The sequence below is a fragment of the Aythya marila genome (assembly GCF_965140915.1).
Source record: "Aythya marila genome assembly, chromosome: 3".
NCBI classification, from domain to species: Eukaryota; Metazoa; Chordata; class Aves; order Anseriformes; family Anatidae; genus Aythya; species Aythya marila.
Genome location: NC_139044.1, coordinates 115789518 through 115808919, shown reverse-complemented (window position 1 = coordinate 115808919; position 19402 = coordinate 115789518). Strand labels below are relative to the sequence as shown.

At 39.1% G+C, this 19402-nt stretch overlaps 1 protein-coding gene across 4 annotated transcripts in view; it reads left to right on the top strand.

Moving 5' to 3' along the window:
• The window catches only part of PKHD1 (PKHD1 ciliary IPT domain containing fibrocystin/polyductin), a 255796-nt gene extending 241406 nt beyond the window's left edge, over positions 1–14390 (top strand). For all 4 annotated transcript variants that reach the window (XM_082758117.1, XM_082758115.1, XM_082758116.1 and 1 more), the window contains 4 exons: positions 3758–3865; positions 7721–7876; positions 9288–9422; positions 13464–14390. In XM_082758117.1, coding sequence (XP_082614243.1) covers positions 3758–3865; positions 7721–7876; positions 9288–9422; positions 13464–13819 — 755 coding nt within the window. In that variant the 3' untranslated portion in view covers positions 13820–14390. The remainder of the gene's footprint in view (positions 1–3757; positions 3866–7720; positions 7877–9287; positions 9423–13463) is intronic.
• Positions 14391–19402: the final 5012 nt, after the last annotated feature.

Here is a 19402-nt window from a genome sequence, read left to right as displayed (position 1 = left end):
ACCTGAACTCATGATTAACTCTAAGCATGTGAGTATTTCCCTTGAGGTTATTGAGACTATGAACATGCTTAGATATAGATCGTTGTTTAAGTATAGCACTGAACTGAAAACCTGTGGATGATCATATGCTTGTAAACTAGAAAATGGAAATGAAATTGATTATAGAGCATCATAATGTTAATTACTAAAGTCTTAAAATGTAAGCAAGCAGTGCACACTCTCAAAAGTGAGCTTTCCTAATGTAGGTAAAGCGTTTTGTTTGCAATAAGGTCATTTGTGTGTTAACTTTGATTGAAAAGTTCACATTTGGAGAAGCTAAGTGGCACTCATAGTGTAGGTCAGAGCTTCTCATCCTTTGGGTCCAGTTCATGTTTCTGTTAATATGAAGTTCTTCGTACCTCATCACAGCTCCAGGTTTACAGATTAGAAAGTCCTTTGGTCTTTTCTGTTGTTGTTCATGCCTTCTCAGGGAGGTATGCCTCAGAGGTTTAGGAGTTTGAGTCTGGATGGGACACAAATTATTGACTCAGCTAGTGGTGCTAGTGGAAGGAAGGAAGGAAGGAAGGAAGGAAGGAAGGAAGGAAGGAAGGAAGGAAGGAAGGAAGGAAGGAAGGAAGGAAGGAAGGAAGGAAGGAAGGAAGGAAAGAAACATTGGAAAAGAGATAAGGCATGGAAAAGAGACATGGAATGAGAGACAATACAGAGTGAGAGAAATAGAAAGAAAAGTCACTGCAGAGAAATGCAATTCACATTCTTTAAAAGATACATGTATCAAATTAATAGTCAATAAACTCCAGCAAAGAATGAAGTGCGTAGTACAGATGTTCTGCATGTAATAGTTTTCTGCAGTTTTTCCTTTGACAAACGTCCTTATTGTACTCGTCTTTTGAAGCATATGAAAGCAGCATTTAATCGAAATGGGTCCCGTCTAGCACACTGAGGCTGCTTCATCTGACAGCAGCCAAACTGCCTCATGGAAAGTAGTTTAGCTCCAAATTAGCTTGCTTCTGCGTTAAATACCAGCTTGCCTGAGAGATCTTTGTGAAGACTCACATATATAATATTCTGAGCTTTGAAGCATATGTGCCCGAAAGCTGAGATAGTCTCTGTTGAGGAGTACAGTACAGTACTCCAGGCTTCGTCATAGACTAGAAATGGTAATTATGAAATATTTGAACGCAGCAGACAAGACCCTCTATAAAAGTGGTGGTGCTACAGTGAGCATCAGAGACAAGAAAAGTGTTGGTAGTCAAGGCAGGTAGTACCATAAAGAGGGTTGTATGTGGCATAGGTAAATAGAAGAGCCAAGATCAGGATGGAGCAATTAGAGAAATCTAGATTCCCATGTTTCCTTCAGGTCTTTTCACAGAATAAATTACTGATTATTTATATATGACAGCTGTTCTCGGAGACTCACATTGTAATTATGGGTTTAGTGTGCTAGACACTGTACACAAATGGAGAAATATGTACACAAAACTAACTGGGATATTAATATATTAAATAGTACTGGGTCATAGGGAGGGGAAGCTTTATCATTTCTGTTGCTAAATCATTAAAATGTGGCTTGCTTTTGCCTAAAGACTCCTCTCTGGCAATCGCTGGTCAAGCTTCAGAAGTCAGTATAGCAAATAAAAAAACTCAGTAGGCAGTTTGCATGCCTCATCTCTGTTTGGAGGCTATAAGAGTTCCAGAACAGAAGTTTGGCCAGGACATGCTAGTTCTTCAGCGCCACAGAACAGATCCTGGCACTGTTTAGTTCTTGGGGTATAGGCGTAGACACTAAGTGTGGGAGAGAAACAGAGGCAGGACTGGAGAAATTGTTTTCTGTGGATCACTCTACAGACCACCAGTAGTGATGCTTTAGTGCTAAGTTAACTGTGTAATAGGAGAAGATCTTTCATTTTTCCTTCAAATGTGAAGATACAGGTCAAGGTGGGGGAACACAGTGCTATGGTCACAATTACAGATTTCCTCTTCAGGCCACTCTCCTTCTTGTAGGAGGCATCTCTGAAATAAATGCCATTCATTTTCTCTGTGCTTCCAAGACCATTTGGACACTTCTCCTAGGTTTCCTAGCCCAAATTGAACACTAGCGGTCAGCCCAGTAGGGATTGATGACCATCTCTGAAGCACTGAGCTGATGGGACAAAGGTCTGAGGGCCAGGGAAGTAAAGGAATGCCGTACTTTTCCTTACAAGTCTCTATCTACATTTGACATGCAAAGAAGCTTCCAAATATTCATAGCAGATATCCTTGACGTTTCACAAATTTATGTCAATAAAATCCTTAATAAAAGTACATCAGGAAAATTCAGCTCATCTAGAGCTGGGTATCATAGCAAGCTCTGGGAACAGAAGAGGGTAGGTGGTGTAAGATATACATTGTTATGGGAAAAACTCTTACAGTCCAGTTTACCATCAAAAGCCCTGTCCCCACCTGATGAGCACTCCCAAGAATTTGTGATCACAAGGTGTCGCAAAGTTTGCTGTTTCTCCATGTTGTTCAATATCCTGGGTGTGCTCATGGAAGAGTATAAATGTGTTCCTCACATTCAGTCTTTACGTACCTTCACCTGTTCTGCTTAACAGCAATAAAATGTCAAACCACCTGCTTTGCAAAGCAAATGGTTATTACATGTTGTCTCTGAGAAAGCAAAAGTCTGTGTTTGTGATCACTGGATTGAGTCCAGAATCTTAAGGAAGTTCTGACTTCTCACCCCCACCTGAACTAACATTTTGAAATTTGTTAGTCTTTAGGAGTTTACCCTTCTCACTCCAAGAGCCTGAATGAAGCCCAGGCCTGCTCAACATTACTCAAGGGCCAGAACTTGGCTGGTACTCAGAGATACACACAATAAAATGGAGATCCAGTTGCAAAGTAAATTATATTTTTTTAAAAAAAGAGCCTACAAAAATAAAAACCAAAGCATGTGTAAATGCCGGGTCAGAATGCATTCCCTTGTAGCTTAGAACAAGAGGTAAAGGGATGAAGAATTTCCCTCCTGGGTTTCATTTTAATGCTTCCCATGGAGATTTCCCCTGCGAGGTTTCCAGTTAAAAGTCTCTTGTGTGTGATAACAGGGTCATCACCACAGACATTCTTCATTGTTCAAATCCTTTTCAAAGCTTCTGACAGGGTTGGAGGAAAGCTCAAAATGCTTTAACAGCATGTCAGGGTCCATATGATGAGGTGAAATATCTACAGTTAAGGAAAGGGTTAAAACAATCAACTATTTCCCTTGTCTGCTGTGGCTGGTTCTTTGAGACCATCCCTTTAGCACAAAAATACTTAGTCATTAATACTCTCCTGATACTGGTGATGTAATGTCACAGAATTAATTCAAAACACAGAAGTTAAATGAAAAAGATGATCAAGTGGAACTTTTGAACATGTCTACATAGCTCCCATTACTTCTTGATTGCCTTAGTGTTTGTATTCAGATTACACTGCCATGATATGGACGTGCACAAAGTTTATCACAAGGAGCTCAGTGACCCAAGGTTCACAAGGTAACTCCAGGAGGATTAGGTGCCCAAATACCTCTGAAGACCTTGCTCTATATGAAATTTCTGGGATGAGACAAAAAGTTTACAATTAGGAAGGACAGTGAGGTCAGATTTTCCCAAGTCCTCTTCAAGTTACAAGGACTCTCCTGGTTTGCTCTTTTTTTTTTTTTTTTTTTTTTCCTTAGTTACTAAGTCATGCTTGGCTGGAAGTTGTTAACTGCAATTAATTTTTTTGTATCGCTATGCAGGGCTCACTGAAGTGCAGGTCATAGATGGATGTGCAAGCTTTTCCAGTCTGGCTGTGTCTAGCTCAGGCACAAACTGGAACCTTGTATTTACTGTCACATCACCACCAGGTAGGATCCATTTTTTGTTTGTTGATTTTGTAAATGAGCTCAAAACAGTACAGGTGATCTGAATTTATAAAAAGGGAAGTAATCTTTGCTTGCATGAGGTGAGCAATGCAAAACCTCTGAACAGCCAGATTTTTGCTACATGTCCAAACTGGTATCCTCCAAGCAGCAAGTGAGCTGGGTAAGTACCGTACTGTTCATTTAAGATGCCCAAAATGAAGATGAGTTAGAAGAGAGAACTATTACTACAGAGAGGTATCTCTTTTTCTTGGATTCCCTAACCATGAACTTTCCTACAGTAATTGGGTACATAGGCAAGTTAAGCAGCCAGAGCAAGCTTTTTTTTCCTGTAAATGGAGTCTCCTTTTTTCTGCCTGTTCTCTGTAATTTTCCATCTATGCTCCCAGTCAGTTTTTGTACTGCTTTTCACCCACCGTTTGGCTGCACCTGGCCATCTTTATGGGTGCAGCAGGTTATTCACACTCAGAGCATGCCTCCAGGACTGGGCTCTGCTCAGGGTATCCCTGACAGTTTACAGATGTGACATCAGGACCTCTTGAGCCACCATAACACTGAAGGGGCAGATGTGGTTATACCTCCTAAGAAATACAAGCTGAGGGGGATGTTGGCATCTTGGGCAATACCTGAACTCCAGCTGTTAAAGGCCTCAGGGCATCTGCATGAAACAAGCACCTGCACAACTGTTTGGGGGCCTGAATTTATCTACAAATCTGTCTCTGAATGTATATAAGGGTCAAAGTGCTGATTACCTGTCAAGTCATTGAGAAGCAGGAATGTGATCTCTGGCATGTAGTTCAAAAACAAATTAAGGTATAGGTGTTGTAAGCCCATGCGTAAAGTTTCTGTTCTGGTATTACATACATATATATATATATAAAAGTATAACCTGAGACCTACCGGGTAGAAAGAAACCTAGAGGGATGGATAAAATTTCTCCAGGAGAGGTGAGGAGGTGTGTGTGCCACTGCATACAGACCTGATGAGGCCTTGAAATACTAAGATAATTTTGTTTACCTATATTCAGAAATCATCTCAAAAAGAATAGGTACAGAGAAGAATGAAGGTAGGAATCAGGATTTTTTAATGAGAAAATTCAAATATAGTATATCTTGGTTAAGCTAGAAAAAAAATAAAAGGGCAAGTACATCAGATGGTTGAAGTAACCAAGTGGAAGTGACTAATGAAAAAATCTGAACAAAAAAGTAGAATATCACTAACATTTAGAGTGCATTGTTCTGAACAGCCTATCTTAATAGATAGGAATAGCTTAGAAATATTCTTAGGAATAGATCAATTGCTTTTAGGTGGAGCTTGATATGCTTATAGATGGTAATGTGTAACACAGTACGGATTTATAACACAAGAAATCCTTTCTTATCCTGGGATTAAATTAAGATCCAGATATTTTATTTTAGAAACCTTTGCTCCTCCCAGTCACAAGTGGCTAATCAGCACTGAGTGCTTCCCATGGCTTTGCAAAGGGAGAATTGTGGTGCAGGGAATACTCGGAGGTGGGCCTTTTGAGGGGGAACATATGTCTACTTTGGGGTGGATGCTGCCGAACACCCACGGCTCCCATTGCCTTCACTTCAGTGAGAGCAGATGGAAAGTCAGCACCTCACAGGATCAGACTCTTTAGTGGAAAGTGCAGCTTAATGAAATGTCTTTTGAAAGCTATTTCAGGGAAGTCACAAAATCTTCTCTCCTCTGAACAAAGGTCAAATAGAGATCCCTTTATGAAACATTTAGTCAGTCAGAGTGTTGCAAAGAGGTGTTTAAAGCCAGCAATGCATACAGCTGCTGAATCTGTGTAGGTATCGCCTATGTAAATCAGAGCGTTGTACGCTTTTAATATCAGTTGTAAAAGTATACAGCAAACAAGCAATCCCCTTTGCTCATTTGTAATGGGGAACCATGCTGGAGTCAGAATAAAGACTTTTATACTTTGATTATCATTTGAGACAAACAAACAAAAATTAAACAATCAAACAATAGAAGTTTGGGACACATTTTCATGAACAGCTTTCTGGCATAGTTATTCAGGCTCATGCGATTTGGAGACGGCACAGAAGATGCCGATGATGCTGAATGCAATAATCCCAAGTGGTTTAGTGGTAGTTCCTGGGGAGAGAGGGCTATTCATAGCACTGCTGCATAGTCTTGCTCCTCATTTTGCAGTAATATTCACTTAACTGATATGGATCCCAGTGGGCTTGATCCATCCACTTTCTATTTAAACCAACAGCAGTCTACTTGCAGACTATTAGTGTGAAATGCAACCTTTAAGAACCTGTCTGTGTGGTGTCCTTGATACCTGTGAGATTGCTTCTTTCCTCTCAATTGAAGCTCATATATGATTGTATCTGCAGGCAATTTTTTTTCAATTGGAACATGCTTCTCACATTGTTCTGATGAAGCTCTGCTTTGTTCGGGTGGACAATATTGACACAAAGCTAATTAGTTTCATATAAAAGTACTTACAGTACTTACCCTAGTCTGCAAACCTTCATCTGACAGTGCTTCTCATTTTTTTTAATGAATTGATGAAAAAGGTTTTAAGACTTTTATTAAAATTGGAACTCAAACAAGTAAAAAAATATATGCCCGTTGAAATGATTAAAATTGTGAGGTTTGGACTGATAATGAGTCTTGTAATAATGTAGGTAATAGGTTGATATGCAAATCTACATCCTTCAAATTGGTCTATCGTGAGTACCGTGATAAGTTTTGTTAAAATCCTGCTCTTCCCAAACACATCTCTGTTCAAAATGTCTTCGGAAGTTGTCCAGAACCCATGCTAAGCCCAGACTCTGTACGGATATTTCTGTGGAGAATCAGCCCAGATACATATATGCCAAACAATTTCTTCACAGTTGAAATTTTTACATTAATTTCTCACACCTTAGCTGCACCAGTACTGTTGAAAGTACTGGAATAAAAAAAATTATGGGGGATCCAAACTCCTATAGATTTCTGATTTTGGAGACAGCAGTGTTAAGCATTGTGTTGGGTCTGTCTGAGCTGGAGTCACCTTCCAGTCTTTGAAGCTCAGATGCTGAAACCCTATTAACTCTTGACCATGGAAATTTTGAGTAGTGGCTGCTTTGATTTTGATTTCATTTACAGAAAACTGTAGGATCTCTGTGTAAAGAGCATTACCCAAATCTTGTGTGCTTCCAAACACTAAGTGTTTACCATGCTAACAGCAATGACACTGAAACTTTTTGTTTATATTTGCTCAACGTCAACGTCAACGTCAACATGGTGAAAAAATATACATGTAAACATGTTCACCAGCAGTTTTCTGACTCAGCTTAATGCTAGTCAACGTTTCTAAATTTCCCACAACTTAATGTAAATAAGTGATGAATAGCTTGCAAAAATTGTGCATGAATTAGCACCTTTCTCATTGCAACCAGCTTCCCTGTCTTGCTAGACAGAATATGAACATTTTCTTGCATGAGCTTGATCTGTTTTGTCTCAGAAACAAGTTCTTTGTGAACATATTTTCTAGGCTTGGTAATCGACTGGACAAACTCATGGAATAAATGCTAAGGACTGTTAAATACAAAGACACTGACTCTGCTTCAGGATGCACTGAATGTTTGAGACATACATTGAAGAAAAGTTGTTAAATATTTGTCTTGTGGGGAAATATACCCATTTCTAAATAAATGTTGTTGGCTAATGTTAGATATGGGGATGGAAGGACATCTGGACTGTTCCTGAATGAATTTTTACAGCAGCAGCATTGTCAAAAGTATGTAGCCTAGTGTTTTCATTGTGGAATGAGTGTCCTTACATTTGTAATAAACTCTTACTGCTTTAAATTCTCAGGAGCAAAGTTCACTGTGCTGTCTCAGCCATTTACCATCTTCCCTGTGCCCATGGGAGAGAAGGCCAGCTTGATACTTGTTGTCTTGCTGAGTGCAGTAGCTTCTGCATTCGTCCTCACTCTTGTGTTCTGCTGGTTCAAGAAGAGCAAAAGCAACAGTAAGTTGGAAATGTCCATGAAAATTGATACTTGTGGATTCCCTATTTCATTTGGCAAATCTCTTAGGAGGCTACAATAGGATTTAGCAGCAATGGCAAGGCAAACTTGGCAGAATTTTTAACACAATTTATGATTTTTACATGAATATAGCCCAGTTGCTTTCTTTTTCCTAATATCTTCTGTCTTTGGATAAGTCTCAGAATAAGTTTGTCTAGTTACGTATCTCCCCACTCTGCTGTTCTAACGACCCTTTAACTTGTTTCCTCCATTTGTCTCATGAACTTTTGTACTTTAACTTTTATTATTTTTTTATTTTTTGACTTGTTCATGGGTACAATGGCACTCAGAGAAAGCTCTGAAGAGTTCATTAATTAGCAATATAGTTCATAGCTCAGGATTATGAAGTTTTGTGCATATAGCAGATGACTGAGTCCTGGCTGGAAAAAGTTTTAATTCTATGTGAAACAAGATGAAAATTGGGTTTCTATAGTGCAGATAAAGAACTGAGAAGCAAAGAAAAGCTGCTGCATTTTCCTGATAAAGGGTGACATAACAAAACATTGCCACAGTGATGTTAATGTGAAGCCATGGTGCTTACCCAGGACCAGTGACACCTGCGCTGTGAATGCCCTAGAGGCAGTGGCAGAGCCATGCTCACATCCCACACCACGTTATCAGCATCACGTGTGTCAAAGTGGTAATGGGAGGGATGCAGCTTCTCTGGAGATCTTCCCCTAAGCAAATCCACAACTCCATTAATTTGTCTTAAGATTGCTGAGTTCTAGTATTGACATTAAAACAAATATAAGAGGCTTTCCCAATAGAGAAGGCATAAAGGGAAGAACTGAAGATAAATGCATGACTGCATATGTTCGATGGCTTGATTCCCAAATAGTCATCTTAAACTTCTGGATATGTTGAAAATTACCAATATTTTGGCCTTCCAGATGTGCTAACTGAAGTTATGACCTAGTCAAGTGTACAGGGAAGACACAGTCGAAAAGCCAACAAAGCTCTCAGATTATACATCATTTTAGACCCCTATTTCCCATTGGTTTCAAAACCTCCTCGGTAATTTCACCAGATTTTTGCTTCCAAATAACTTTGAAAATCCAAGCTGAGGATTCTTACTGCTAAATTACATCATGAACACCAGCTGCACTAAGCTCTGAATTTCTAATATTATTGAATATGGTGACAACACAAGGAAAGATTTTACCTGAACAGACAGGTTCCTAAATAGCAAAACATAAGACATGATCATTAAAAAAACTCTCTCTGCTTTTGGGCAGAAAGAATACTTCTAGATTACCTTGCTAATTCACCAGCAATAAATAGTTGCTTGAATTAATAATTGCTGTTGAGCTGAGGATGCATTGGCAGTGATGTGACTGATATGCTTCATTACAGAAATGAGGACTAAACAGGCTGATATACCACGAGCCAGTACCAAGGCACCCCAGAAGCAAGCACAACATCATGCACCTCGCGTCCAGCCTTGCTACAATCCAGGAGAGAATGAAAGTGGTGTGCCTGTAGCAAGAGGTGAGACTGCAGTTTGAGAATAATTCAGATCTTTAAAGAGTTGGATATCAAAAAGGTTGGTTTAGGTCTCTTCAAACTACAGATTTGTATCAGGTCAGTGACACAGCTCTTCTCCAAAGGGCTATCAGTTTGTTACCTCCTTTCATTCTCCCTGGAGTTAGTCTACTTGTCATTGCAAACATACTGTGTGAAATCTAAACTCCACTGAGGGCAGCAGCATAATCCCCCTTTAGCTCAATGAGTCCATGATTTCATCCAGTGTTCTTGGAGCAGGGTGGGGACTGTCATTCCTCCTGCCCACTACACATGCAGCAACAAGGTCTCCTCCTGCCAGGGGTCCAGGAGCTAAAGTAATAACAGAGATAGCCACTATATGAAGCTCAAAAAGCTCCGGACAAGCTTGCAAGATGGGGAGGACTGCACTGGGGTATTCTGCTGTGCTGGAAAAACCACACAGGGCTCCTTTGTACAATTCTCAGTAACCTCCACCTCTTCTAGTTCCCTCTCATGGACCTTCATGCCATGCTTTCCCAGCAGCGAGTCCAAGCCAGCATCCCAAAGTGGCTCCATGGCCACTGTTTTGTGTCCCCCTTTATTTCCTAGCATCACTGCTGCTAACGCTCATCTTCCACCGACCTCCTCAAGACTTGTCTTTTCATCTTCTGCTGATCAAACACAACTTCTGAGGTCACTGAAAAGCAGACAGCCTCAGGGACGTGTGGCTGGCAGGATAAAACACTGGCTTCCCTCTCTGAAAGTGTGAAATGTTCCTGGAGTGGTTATTCTGTTGTGGCTTTTTTTGGTCTCACCTGCCAACTGCACGGATCTAAGGGCATTCAGATAACCCTGCTGAACTACCCATTTACTCTGTATTGAGAATTTCATTTTTCTCCTTCTTCCTGAAGTGTGTGGATTACATAAGAGGCAGGAAGAGGCGAGCTGCAGCTTTATCTCCTTTTAATTAGCATCCATCACAAAAGCAGAGGGAGAGAGAGAAGGGGAGAGGAAATTCTGCAGTTTATGTGTTTTGATATTTGCTGTACTCCTCCAAAACACAGCATTCAGCTGTGTGCCTTAGGACACGTATCTGCTATAAATTCATTTTTTATCTAATTTGTCTGAGATCTAAGCTTCCTGTGGAGGTCTGAGATCAAAGGATCTGATTCTGTCTGATGTCGGCTCTGACACATAATGCGTGCTGACTTAGTTCTGTCTATAAACTCGCAGTGGGAGGCTGCCATTCTCCCTTGGCACCTTTACATAGTGAACTTTCATTTTGGCTGGGGAGGCTGAAAGGTACAGCATTGATTGGAGCCATCGTGTAAATAATTCATGGAAAGATTTTTTTGTCAGAAAAAGGCAATCCAGCCACTTAAAGTCTTTTAGGAATAGTCACAAGACAAAAAGATTCCCTGATATGTTCAAATCTAAACAAGGATAACAATATCTTAAGTGAATTTAATACATATGACTTGGAAATGTCTAATGTTTGATTTCCCTGTATTTAAAGTACTGTTGGTTTTGGAGAGAGAGAAGAAATCAAAGCTGAAGTCTTTTTGTTTCATTTCTGCTTTACAGTTGTTCCCCCCATAAGAAATCCCACATTTCTAATACAATTAAGCTTTTGGAATCTTAATTATTAATCGCTGCAGTAAGTCTTGCAAGACAGGGTTTCTCTGGTAGTTGATTATACAATGCAAAGACCAATGGAGGTAGGGTCCCTGGTTGTTGTCTCAGAACAAGCAGCTGAGGATGGAGATGAGGAAGAAAGTCGTATGAATAGATATGCAGTATTTCAGAGGGAAGGGATCAAGGTATTGCTCTGTCTGACTGTGGTGTAACAAAAAAAATCTCTTCAGCTTCACATTATGATCTTGGTGTTGAATTAAATAACTTTTGATTGACTAATACATGGCTAACAGGAAGACACCTGGAGGTGGAGGGGCATATTGCTTCTTTTTGTACTTTATTCAGGTGGCTTTTCACTTTCATCATAGGAAAGTTGTATCCTACACTAGTTTGCATTTCATGGCTTATTTTTGCAGTTTTGAGGCCTAATCTATGCCCCATTGCTGGAAGTGATCAAAGTCAGGTTGGATGGGGCTTGGGGATTGGGCACCCTAATCTAGTGAAAGATGTACCTGCCATGGCAGGTAGGGTAGACTGGATGATGTTTATGTTCCCTTATGATGCAAACCATTCTGAGATTCTATGATACTCTGATTCCATGATTCTATGATTCACTTCTTATATTGAGTATTGCTTTAGTATGACTTCCTGTTTTTTTTTGTTTTGTTTTGTTTTGTTTTTTTCTCAGTGAAGTCTTTATCACTAGATTCAAATGGAAGCCCTTCTTTGAGTCTAACTAGTCCTGGCAGTTTAGAATTCTTCTTATGACTCTTATTTTGTATGGAGATATAGAAGCACAGAATATCCTGAATGTGAAGGAACCCATAATGATCATCGAGTCCAACTCCTGGCTCCACAAGGAAAACCCAAAATCAGACCCTATGTCTCAAATTATTGTCCAAACTCTTCTTGAACTCTGGAAGTCTTGTTGCCATGATCACTGCCCTGGGGAGCTTGTTCCAGGGCATGACTACTCTCTGGGTGTACCCTCTACTTTATTCAGACTTGATTTTGATGTCTGGTTTGTGTTACTGCAAAAATAAAATTAGTTCCCGAACATCATTCACTCCTCCTCTACCACCAAAAGATCTCATGAATCTTTTTGGTTACCGTACTTAAGTGACCTGCATCTCAAACTCCTTTCCCACTACTGCCCAGAAATCGTTGTTTACCTGAAGAGGGTCTCCCACTCTCCAGAAAGGGTCCTCATCTCTTGTTCCTAGGTTGCTTAGATCATCTCCTCCTTCCTGTCTACCAGCTTGTCATTCTTCCTACTGTGTACAAATTCCATTTGAATTAATTTTAATGTCAAGTTTCAAGTTACTGGTGGAAACACAGAATATCATCCATTTTATTTGTAGTTCCTGGTACCGCAACACATCCTAGCGTCTAAGAATTATTTCCCATTACTTTTGTCCTACAAATCCCAAGTCAATACTTCATCTTTGAAACTGCTCATGTCCAGAAAACTTTTAGCCTCCTCCAGTAATTCAAACTTGTTTGATGAGTCCTATTTTCAGAGTTGAAAATGTCACCTTTGAAGATAAAGAGGGTGGGAATACATACCACAAAATAGCATTAAGATTTGGTGTAGATGATCAACATACTGTTTATATGTAAAAAGAAGAAAGTTGAAGCTGGTGATGTATGCAATTAGTACTTTAAAGGAGTCGATAACCCAATATTAAGACAGCAATGAGAAGAAAAACTGTTCTTTACAGAAATATGTGACTACTGAAAATTTACCAAGAACTTTCCAATTGATTTCTATTATTAGGAATTAGATTATTAGGATATAAACATTTTGTATTTACACATGAAATATGTATAGTATATATTTTGCATTTTCAACAACGATTTAATAATTTTTTTCAACATCATTTTTAAACAATGTTGCAGATTACAGGCTCTGCCCTGAGCAGGACTGAAATGTTGGAAATTAAAAGTTCTCCGTTATACTATAGCTTTATTTGTAGAGAGTTGATATGTTTTGTAGATGCATAGTATTAAAATGATTTTCATTGTTAGCAATATATATTTAATATATAAAATACATTATATATTATAATTAACAAAAATAATTAATCAGCTGTATTTTATACACTTTATTATTGATCATTTATTGGAACATTTGATGTCATCAACAAATGCCATGGAAGCTATTCATGTATCAATAAGAACAAAGCAGCTCTTGTGTTTGCTGTATTTTTTGGTGGAAGCAGCTTATGGTTATTGGGTTTTCAAAACTTGTTTTTGCCAAAATTAAATCCTGTGGCTAGTTAAAATAATTTTCCATCAAATAACTGCTTTTTCTTAATGTCTTTAACATGCAGTAAAGGAATGGAGGGATAAGGAATGTGAAACTAGGGTCATAAAATTACTGTAAAACTCAAGCAAGTTTTGCTTTTACAGAAATGGAAGAAACAAGAGTAGTAGGACATGCTACAGTACAACTGAAGGAGCTGAGCCTGCAGCCCTGTGAAGCTAAGACTGTGAGAAAAATGAACACTCTTCAGCGTAAGGCAAGTAACAGAGACATCTTTTCTGCAGCCAGGAAAAGTGACAGTCATCAACAGCAATGTGGAGGAACGTCTCCTGGTGACTCTCAGGAACTTCAGCAGCCAACAGTCCAGGTGTGCCCTGCCCAGAAAGATGTACCCAAGCCTTCAGGTGGTTACAACAAAGAAAGAGAGGAGTTGGATACTATGCCCAAACCTCAGAATGATGTCAGAGAGCAGATTGTCACAGGAGCAGCAGTAGAAGTGTAATAGAAGTCATGTCAAGTGGTGGACTACTGACAAAGCAAGCTTTGCCTGGCTTGCAGTCAATGAGAAGTTGAGGTTTTTGTCTCCATGGTCAAACACCCATATTAGCACAGAGAAACAAACTGTTGTGCTGTGCATATACAACTAAACTTGTGACCTGGTTCTGCAGCCAACAGGGAGACTTCGGCCACGTCTATGCTACTGAACTGTCTTAGCTTCCAAAACAAGCAGGTGCGACCACGCAGCCTGTTGAGAACAGTCCTTGGCTTCTGATACCTCTATTAACTCTCTCTAAGACTTGCTGGGAGGAGTGCTAACTGGGTCTGGCCAAAAGCTTTCAGGGATTAATTAGCCTAGCAATTCAACTGCAGATAGTGGAGTGTCTGTGCCTGTACCCTGACCCTATTTAATATACTGACACCAATGTAGTCTTAGAAACTAGAGCAATGCTGATTGGTATTTCTGTGCATGTACATATACATACATACATACATATATATAAGAATTTCCCCATTTCTTCCCATCTTCCCTTTCAAAGATCTTCAGTATGTGTGTAAACCTTTTCCTTTTCCTGAGCAAAACCAAATAAACATGTATTCAACTTCCATTTCATGAGCAAGTGCTTTCATGCTTCCCTAGTTAAATCTGTGCTTAAGAATATTTGTTTTGTTTTGTTTCAAAATTAAAGTGTTTTGTTGAGTTAGACCTCCACCATATCATCGTTTTCTAATACCTTTAAATCACCAGCTTGTTATGAACACTACTGTTTATGAGTGATAATAACAATACCGATGTACTTCAGTTGCTCAGAGGATTCCTCCCTGCTTTGCTTAACTGAGCTGGAAGATGAGGAACTGTATTATACCCTCTCTGTACCATAAACTTCTTGGTTACAAGGTGCCCCAGTGGCACAAGATAAATTTTATACTCATGTGCAGGAAAAATACTAATGTAGGAAGATTAAGTTTCTGGCCAAATCAGCTGTGGAAGAGAAGGTGAGAAACCTTGATTTGAAAACAAACCAGGCTTCAAGCTGAAGGAGCTTAGATGCCAGTGCTGGTTGGTGAGCTACTCAGTTCTCTAGGCAGAAATTTGTCATTCCAGACTGTAAGCCCTAAGAGAGCCCCAATTATCATCCTGGCCATTGCAGAAAGTGCCATTGACTTCAAAAGTTGTAAAGTATGTACATGCACCCTGGGCCTGAGCTGGAGTGAAGCTGTTGCTTAAGTTGTGAACAGTGTGCAGAAATTTAATGAGAAAACAGATTAAATCTATGGTGATATAGAAAACAGTCTGGCTCCTGTTATCTGACCCTGCTATGGTTATCTGACCCTGCTATGATTCATTTATATTCCTTGAGGATGCTCTTCACTCATACAAACTCCCAAGCCATGCACTGTCTGGGCTTTCTGTGGGTAAGATCCAGTTGGATCAGGCTGGATAATGAAAGAATAGTGCTTTATCCCTGATTCTCATCATCTTTAGTCCATTAGTGCAAGTACAGCCATAATGACCAATGCACTTGTATGATCCCATCCACACTTCCCAGATAATGTAAATGAATCCTGTATGAGAAGCACAGGATTTAAAATCCTGCTAAAATGATGTCTCCTCTTCTGCCTCTGTATCTGGAAAGGCTACGTATCAGCTGTGTTGCCAAGAAGTGGGATCTGGTTGTTAGCTGTTCCCCATGAAATATCACTGGTTGGCAATAGCCTACAGTCATTTTTCTTGTAGGTGCCTGCATATAAGAAATGGTCAGTATAGGTTAGTTTGATATTCTGTGGCTCAATTACATGAGGACTTTTTGATTTAATTTATATTCCTGCTTTAGTATGAGATGATTTTGGCCCCCAGAGAAACTCCAGTTTATGGTGGAGTTCAGATAAAGACATAAATGACACACACATCAGTTAGATGAACCTCATCCTGCAAGCTCTAGTGGATGCAGGTCTGATGTTAGCCATAAAAGAATATATAATGCCTTTCCCTCTTGTTCTTCCTTCACAATGTGATGGTTCAAGAAGGCCTTAGATGAAAGGATGGAGAGTGCCTCTGTTTCTGGGAGAGTACCTCTGTTGCTGTTTGGTTCTGATCAAAGAAATAATTGAACCAACAGAACTGAAAGGAAGAGCTGATTTGTCTGCCAGCTTTTGCTTCAGTTTCATCTAGATTCAGAGAGACAACTCTCACTTTATTCACATTTTGGGATATTTTAGATCCATAAATGATTATGGCCTCTCTCTGGTGTCTCCACTGGAAGAAAGCTGCTCTACTAATGCAGTGTAGTCCATGCCAGGCCACCACAGGTAGATTCACCAGCATTGGACCCTGAACTATATTGAGTTTATAAGTATAAGAGGGTGCATCTTGAAGAGATGTCCAGGCTTTTTGAAATGATTTAGAGACCTTTTCTTTCCTCCAAAGCTGATGCCCAGATTTACTTTCACATGGTAGTAGATCCTTTCCTTTCTGAAGAAATAAGACTTCTCCATCTCCTAAACTCCACTCTTCTTAAGTAGTTCTACTCCTGGTAAGTTACTTTATCACATCCAAGTGTGATAGCAAATAATAATTAGAAGTGTCAGGATTTATGCAAATTACATGCAAATAATATCGAATGTAAATGATATGCAAAAATATACAATAGAGCCTCTTTTTGGAAAAAAAATCAGACATATTGGAAACAGTTAAGGGCTTTAATTAATCCTTTAATTCATAATCCAAGCATTTATCCATACTTTGTTTACAGAATAAGTAATGTCTTGCATGTCTAGACCTCTAATGAAATAAGCAGGGCTAAAAAATCTTTAACATTGTTGATCTTGACTTCCCACACTGCTGTGCATTAATTGAGTGGGTGGTGGAGCATGGGAATGAAGTGGGGAGAAAGTGAAAAAAACATGATGAGAATTCAGTACAAACATGAAGTGAGCCCTGAATAAGTAAGAAATTGAAGGGCTCTTGTGTAATGTATGGGAAAGAAATCATTGTGGTGATTAGAGATAATGATGATGTTTATAACCATCTAGTGGTTGAAGAACATGGTTAAAGTGAGGTTACATCTTTTCTAAAAATACTTTAGACTTCACTTACTGTTTTTAGACTGATATCAACAGCACCTGGATGAAATGGGATTCTACTCCTCTGTGGATGATGCAGATGCAGACTTGTTTTGAAAATGTTGCCACCTGGAGAGGCAAAGATAAAACAAGCTCTTGCTCTTCCAGGAAACACATGGTTAGAAGGACAGACATATCCAAGCTGCCCCAGGATGTCCTCGGTGAGGAGAAGGAGAACACACATTTCATGTCCAAAGCCAAAAACTTTGTTTTACAATAGTTGGAATACCACCTCGGCCTGTGGGACACCTGCATATTACAGCTTCCTGCCATCAGAAAGTTTGGTGATCCGCGGCGTGGATGTTTTATGGGCAAGTTTGGCAAGTTTGAACATCCAAATACCCCTTGATAAGGAGATGTTATACATCCTAAAAAACAGTGCGAAGGCATGGTAAGGTAGGAAAGTGGTGGAAGGAGCCAGATGGAAAACCCACAGTGCAACATGTGGGTCACCCATGAGGGAATGGGGAACCTTGGTAGATTTGAGATTATGACAGACTTCTATAGGCATGTCATGGTGAAGACTGATGCTCTAGCACGGCCCACATTGAAGTGAACTCTGCAACAGACACTGAGCCCTTTCACAAAATCTACTAGAGAAGGCCTGGCAATGTACTGACCTCCCCACAATGAATCCCAGTGAATCCTTCAAAGTGCAAGCCAAACAAATATTACAAGGACTGCATCTAACTGTGCAGAACCATTCTCCAAGACCCAAGCTCTTTCTTGACAGTCATTTTGAATGTCAGTGAAATTTGGAAACTTTGGCTCTGCTGCTGTCAATGACAACAATTTCATTGAATTTGCTGTGTTTTCGGTGTCTACATTCTCTGCTTGACACCTTTTTCTGTAGACCCATCTTCAATAGCACTTGAACTTTATTATTTTATATAAGCCTGCAGCTGTAAGGATGCCTTATTTTTAAACTGGCTTTTCAAAATTCCTAGACAATACTATGGTTAAAATCATCTCTCCTTCTCCCCCCTTTGTGGAAGTGGTATTTTTTCCTCTTATGTCTGAAGTAGAGGAGTACATTACAGACAAATTTGCCTAAAGCTTTGGGCCAGGGTTGATGAGACTTCACGAAGATACAGGAGCAGGCACATGGATAGAAGAAAAGAAAGCCTGTGAAAAATTAAAATGACAAGGCTGGTTAGGGAGCGGAGATAACTGGTGATGTAGTAAAATTAATTACAGTCTGGATTGAAGGAATTGTGTGCCTAAGACAAAATTAAAAAAAAAAAAAAAAAAAAGAGAGAGAAAGAGAGAGAAAGAGAGAGAAACCAAATAACAGCAATGAGATTATAAACCCTTTCATCATCTCTATATGGTATAACTCCCAGCCTCTATTTATTTTGGCAGTAATTTCTATATGATAAGAGGTATAAATGGCAAATACAGGAGGGAAATGTCCAGTCAGAAGGCTTTTCTCTGAGGTGCTGATTCTGCAATGAAGAACCTTATTGAGAGTGGAATTACACAAACAAAATATCCACTGGACAAGGAAGTGCAATAGAAAACCTTTGCTTTGTCAGGAATACTGTGTGATGCAGTACTTCAAGGGTAATTATGGGTGTTCATTGACATACATATTCATAGAACTTTTTGAGTTAATTTTTTGCAACCATTATGCTTGTGTCAAGATGTGAACAGATTCTAGCTTTGTACTGACAGAAAAATCCCTACCAAAATGTAGGAAATGTTGAGTGACTATTTGTTATTAAGATCAAACATTAAAAAGGTGATGGCAAGAGCAAAAGCAGGATCTTTCCAAGGTTTCAGAACACACTGGCAAGGATCCTTGGTATGGTGATTTCTCTGGATATAAAAGAAGTAGAAAAACTGGAAGTTTAAATGTGTTTTGAAGGAGAGATAGGAGGGATGTTTAGAGAAATATTTACCCTCTGCTTTTTTTTTCTTTTCCTTTTTTCCTTTTTTTTCTCTCTCTCTCTCTCAATAGGGAGGATAAAAAGAGTGGAGAAGAAGGAAATAAAAATAAAAAGACACAACACTTCCAAACTGGTAATATGTATAAATTCATGCATAAATTATATGTATGCATTTATTATAATAAATATATATAAAATATACTCAATTATATACAAAATACATATAGAGTTACTAATTTTGCCCTTACCTTTATGCTTAAGATGAAAATTTTGACAAAATAAGCCAAAACAAAATGGAAAATGGTGTGAAGGCAAATGTGACTCCATGTGAACTTTTGATACTTTCTCTTGTCTCCAGTGCAGTAAATAATGTTCTCCTAAATTACTCTCATAACATCTTGTCAGTTTTGTCTCATATGTTTCAGTTCATAGCTTTTTTTCCCTCACAACATAAGATAAAGGAAAAATTAGTCCCTATTATTGATGAATCTGTCTCAATTTGCAGTTATGAATAAAGACTGTGGCATATAAATGGGGTAAACCTCTGAATAGTTTCCATGTTGGATCAAATCAGA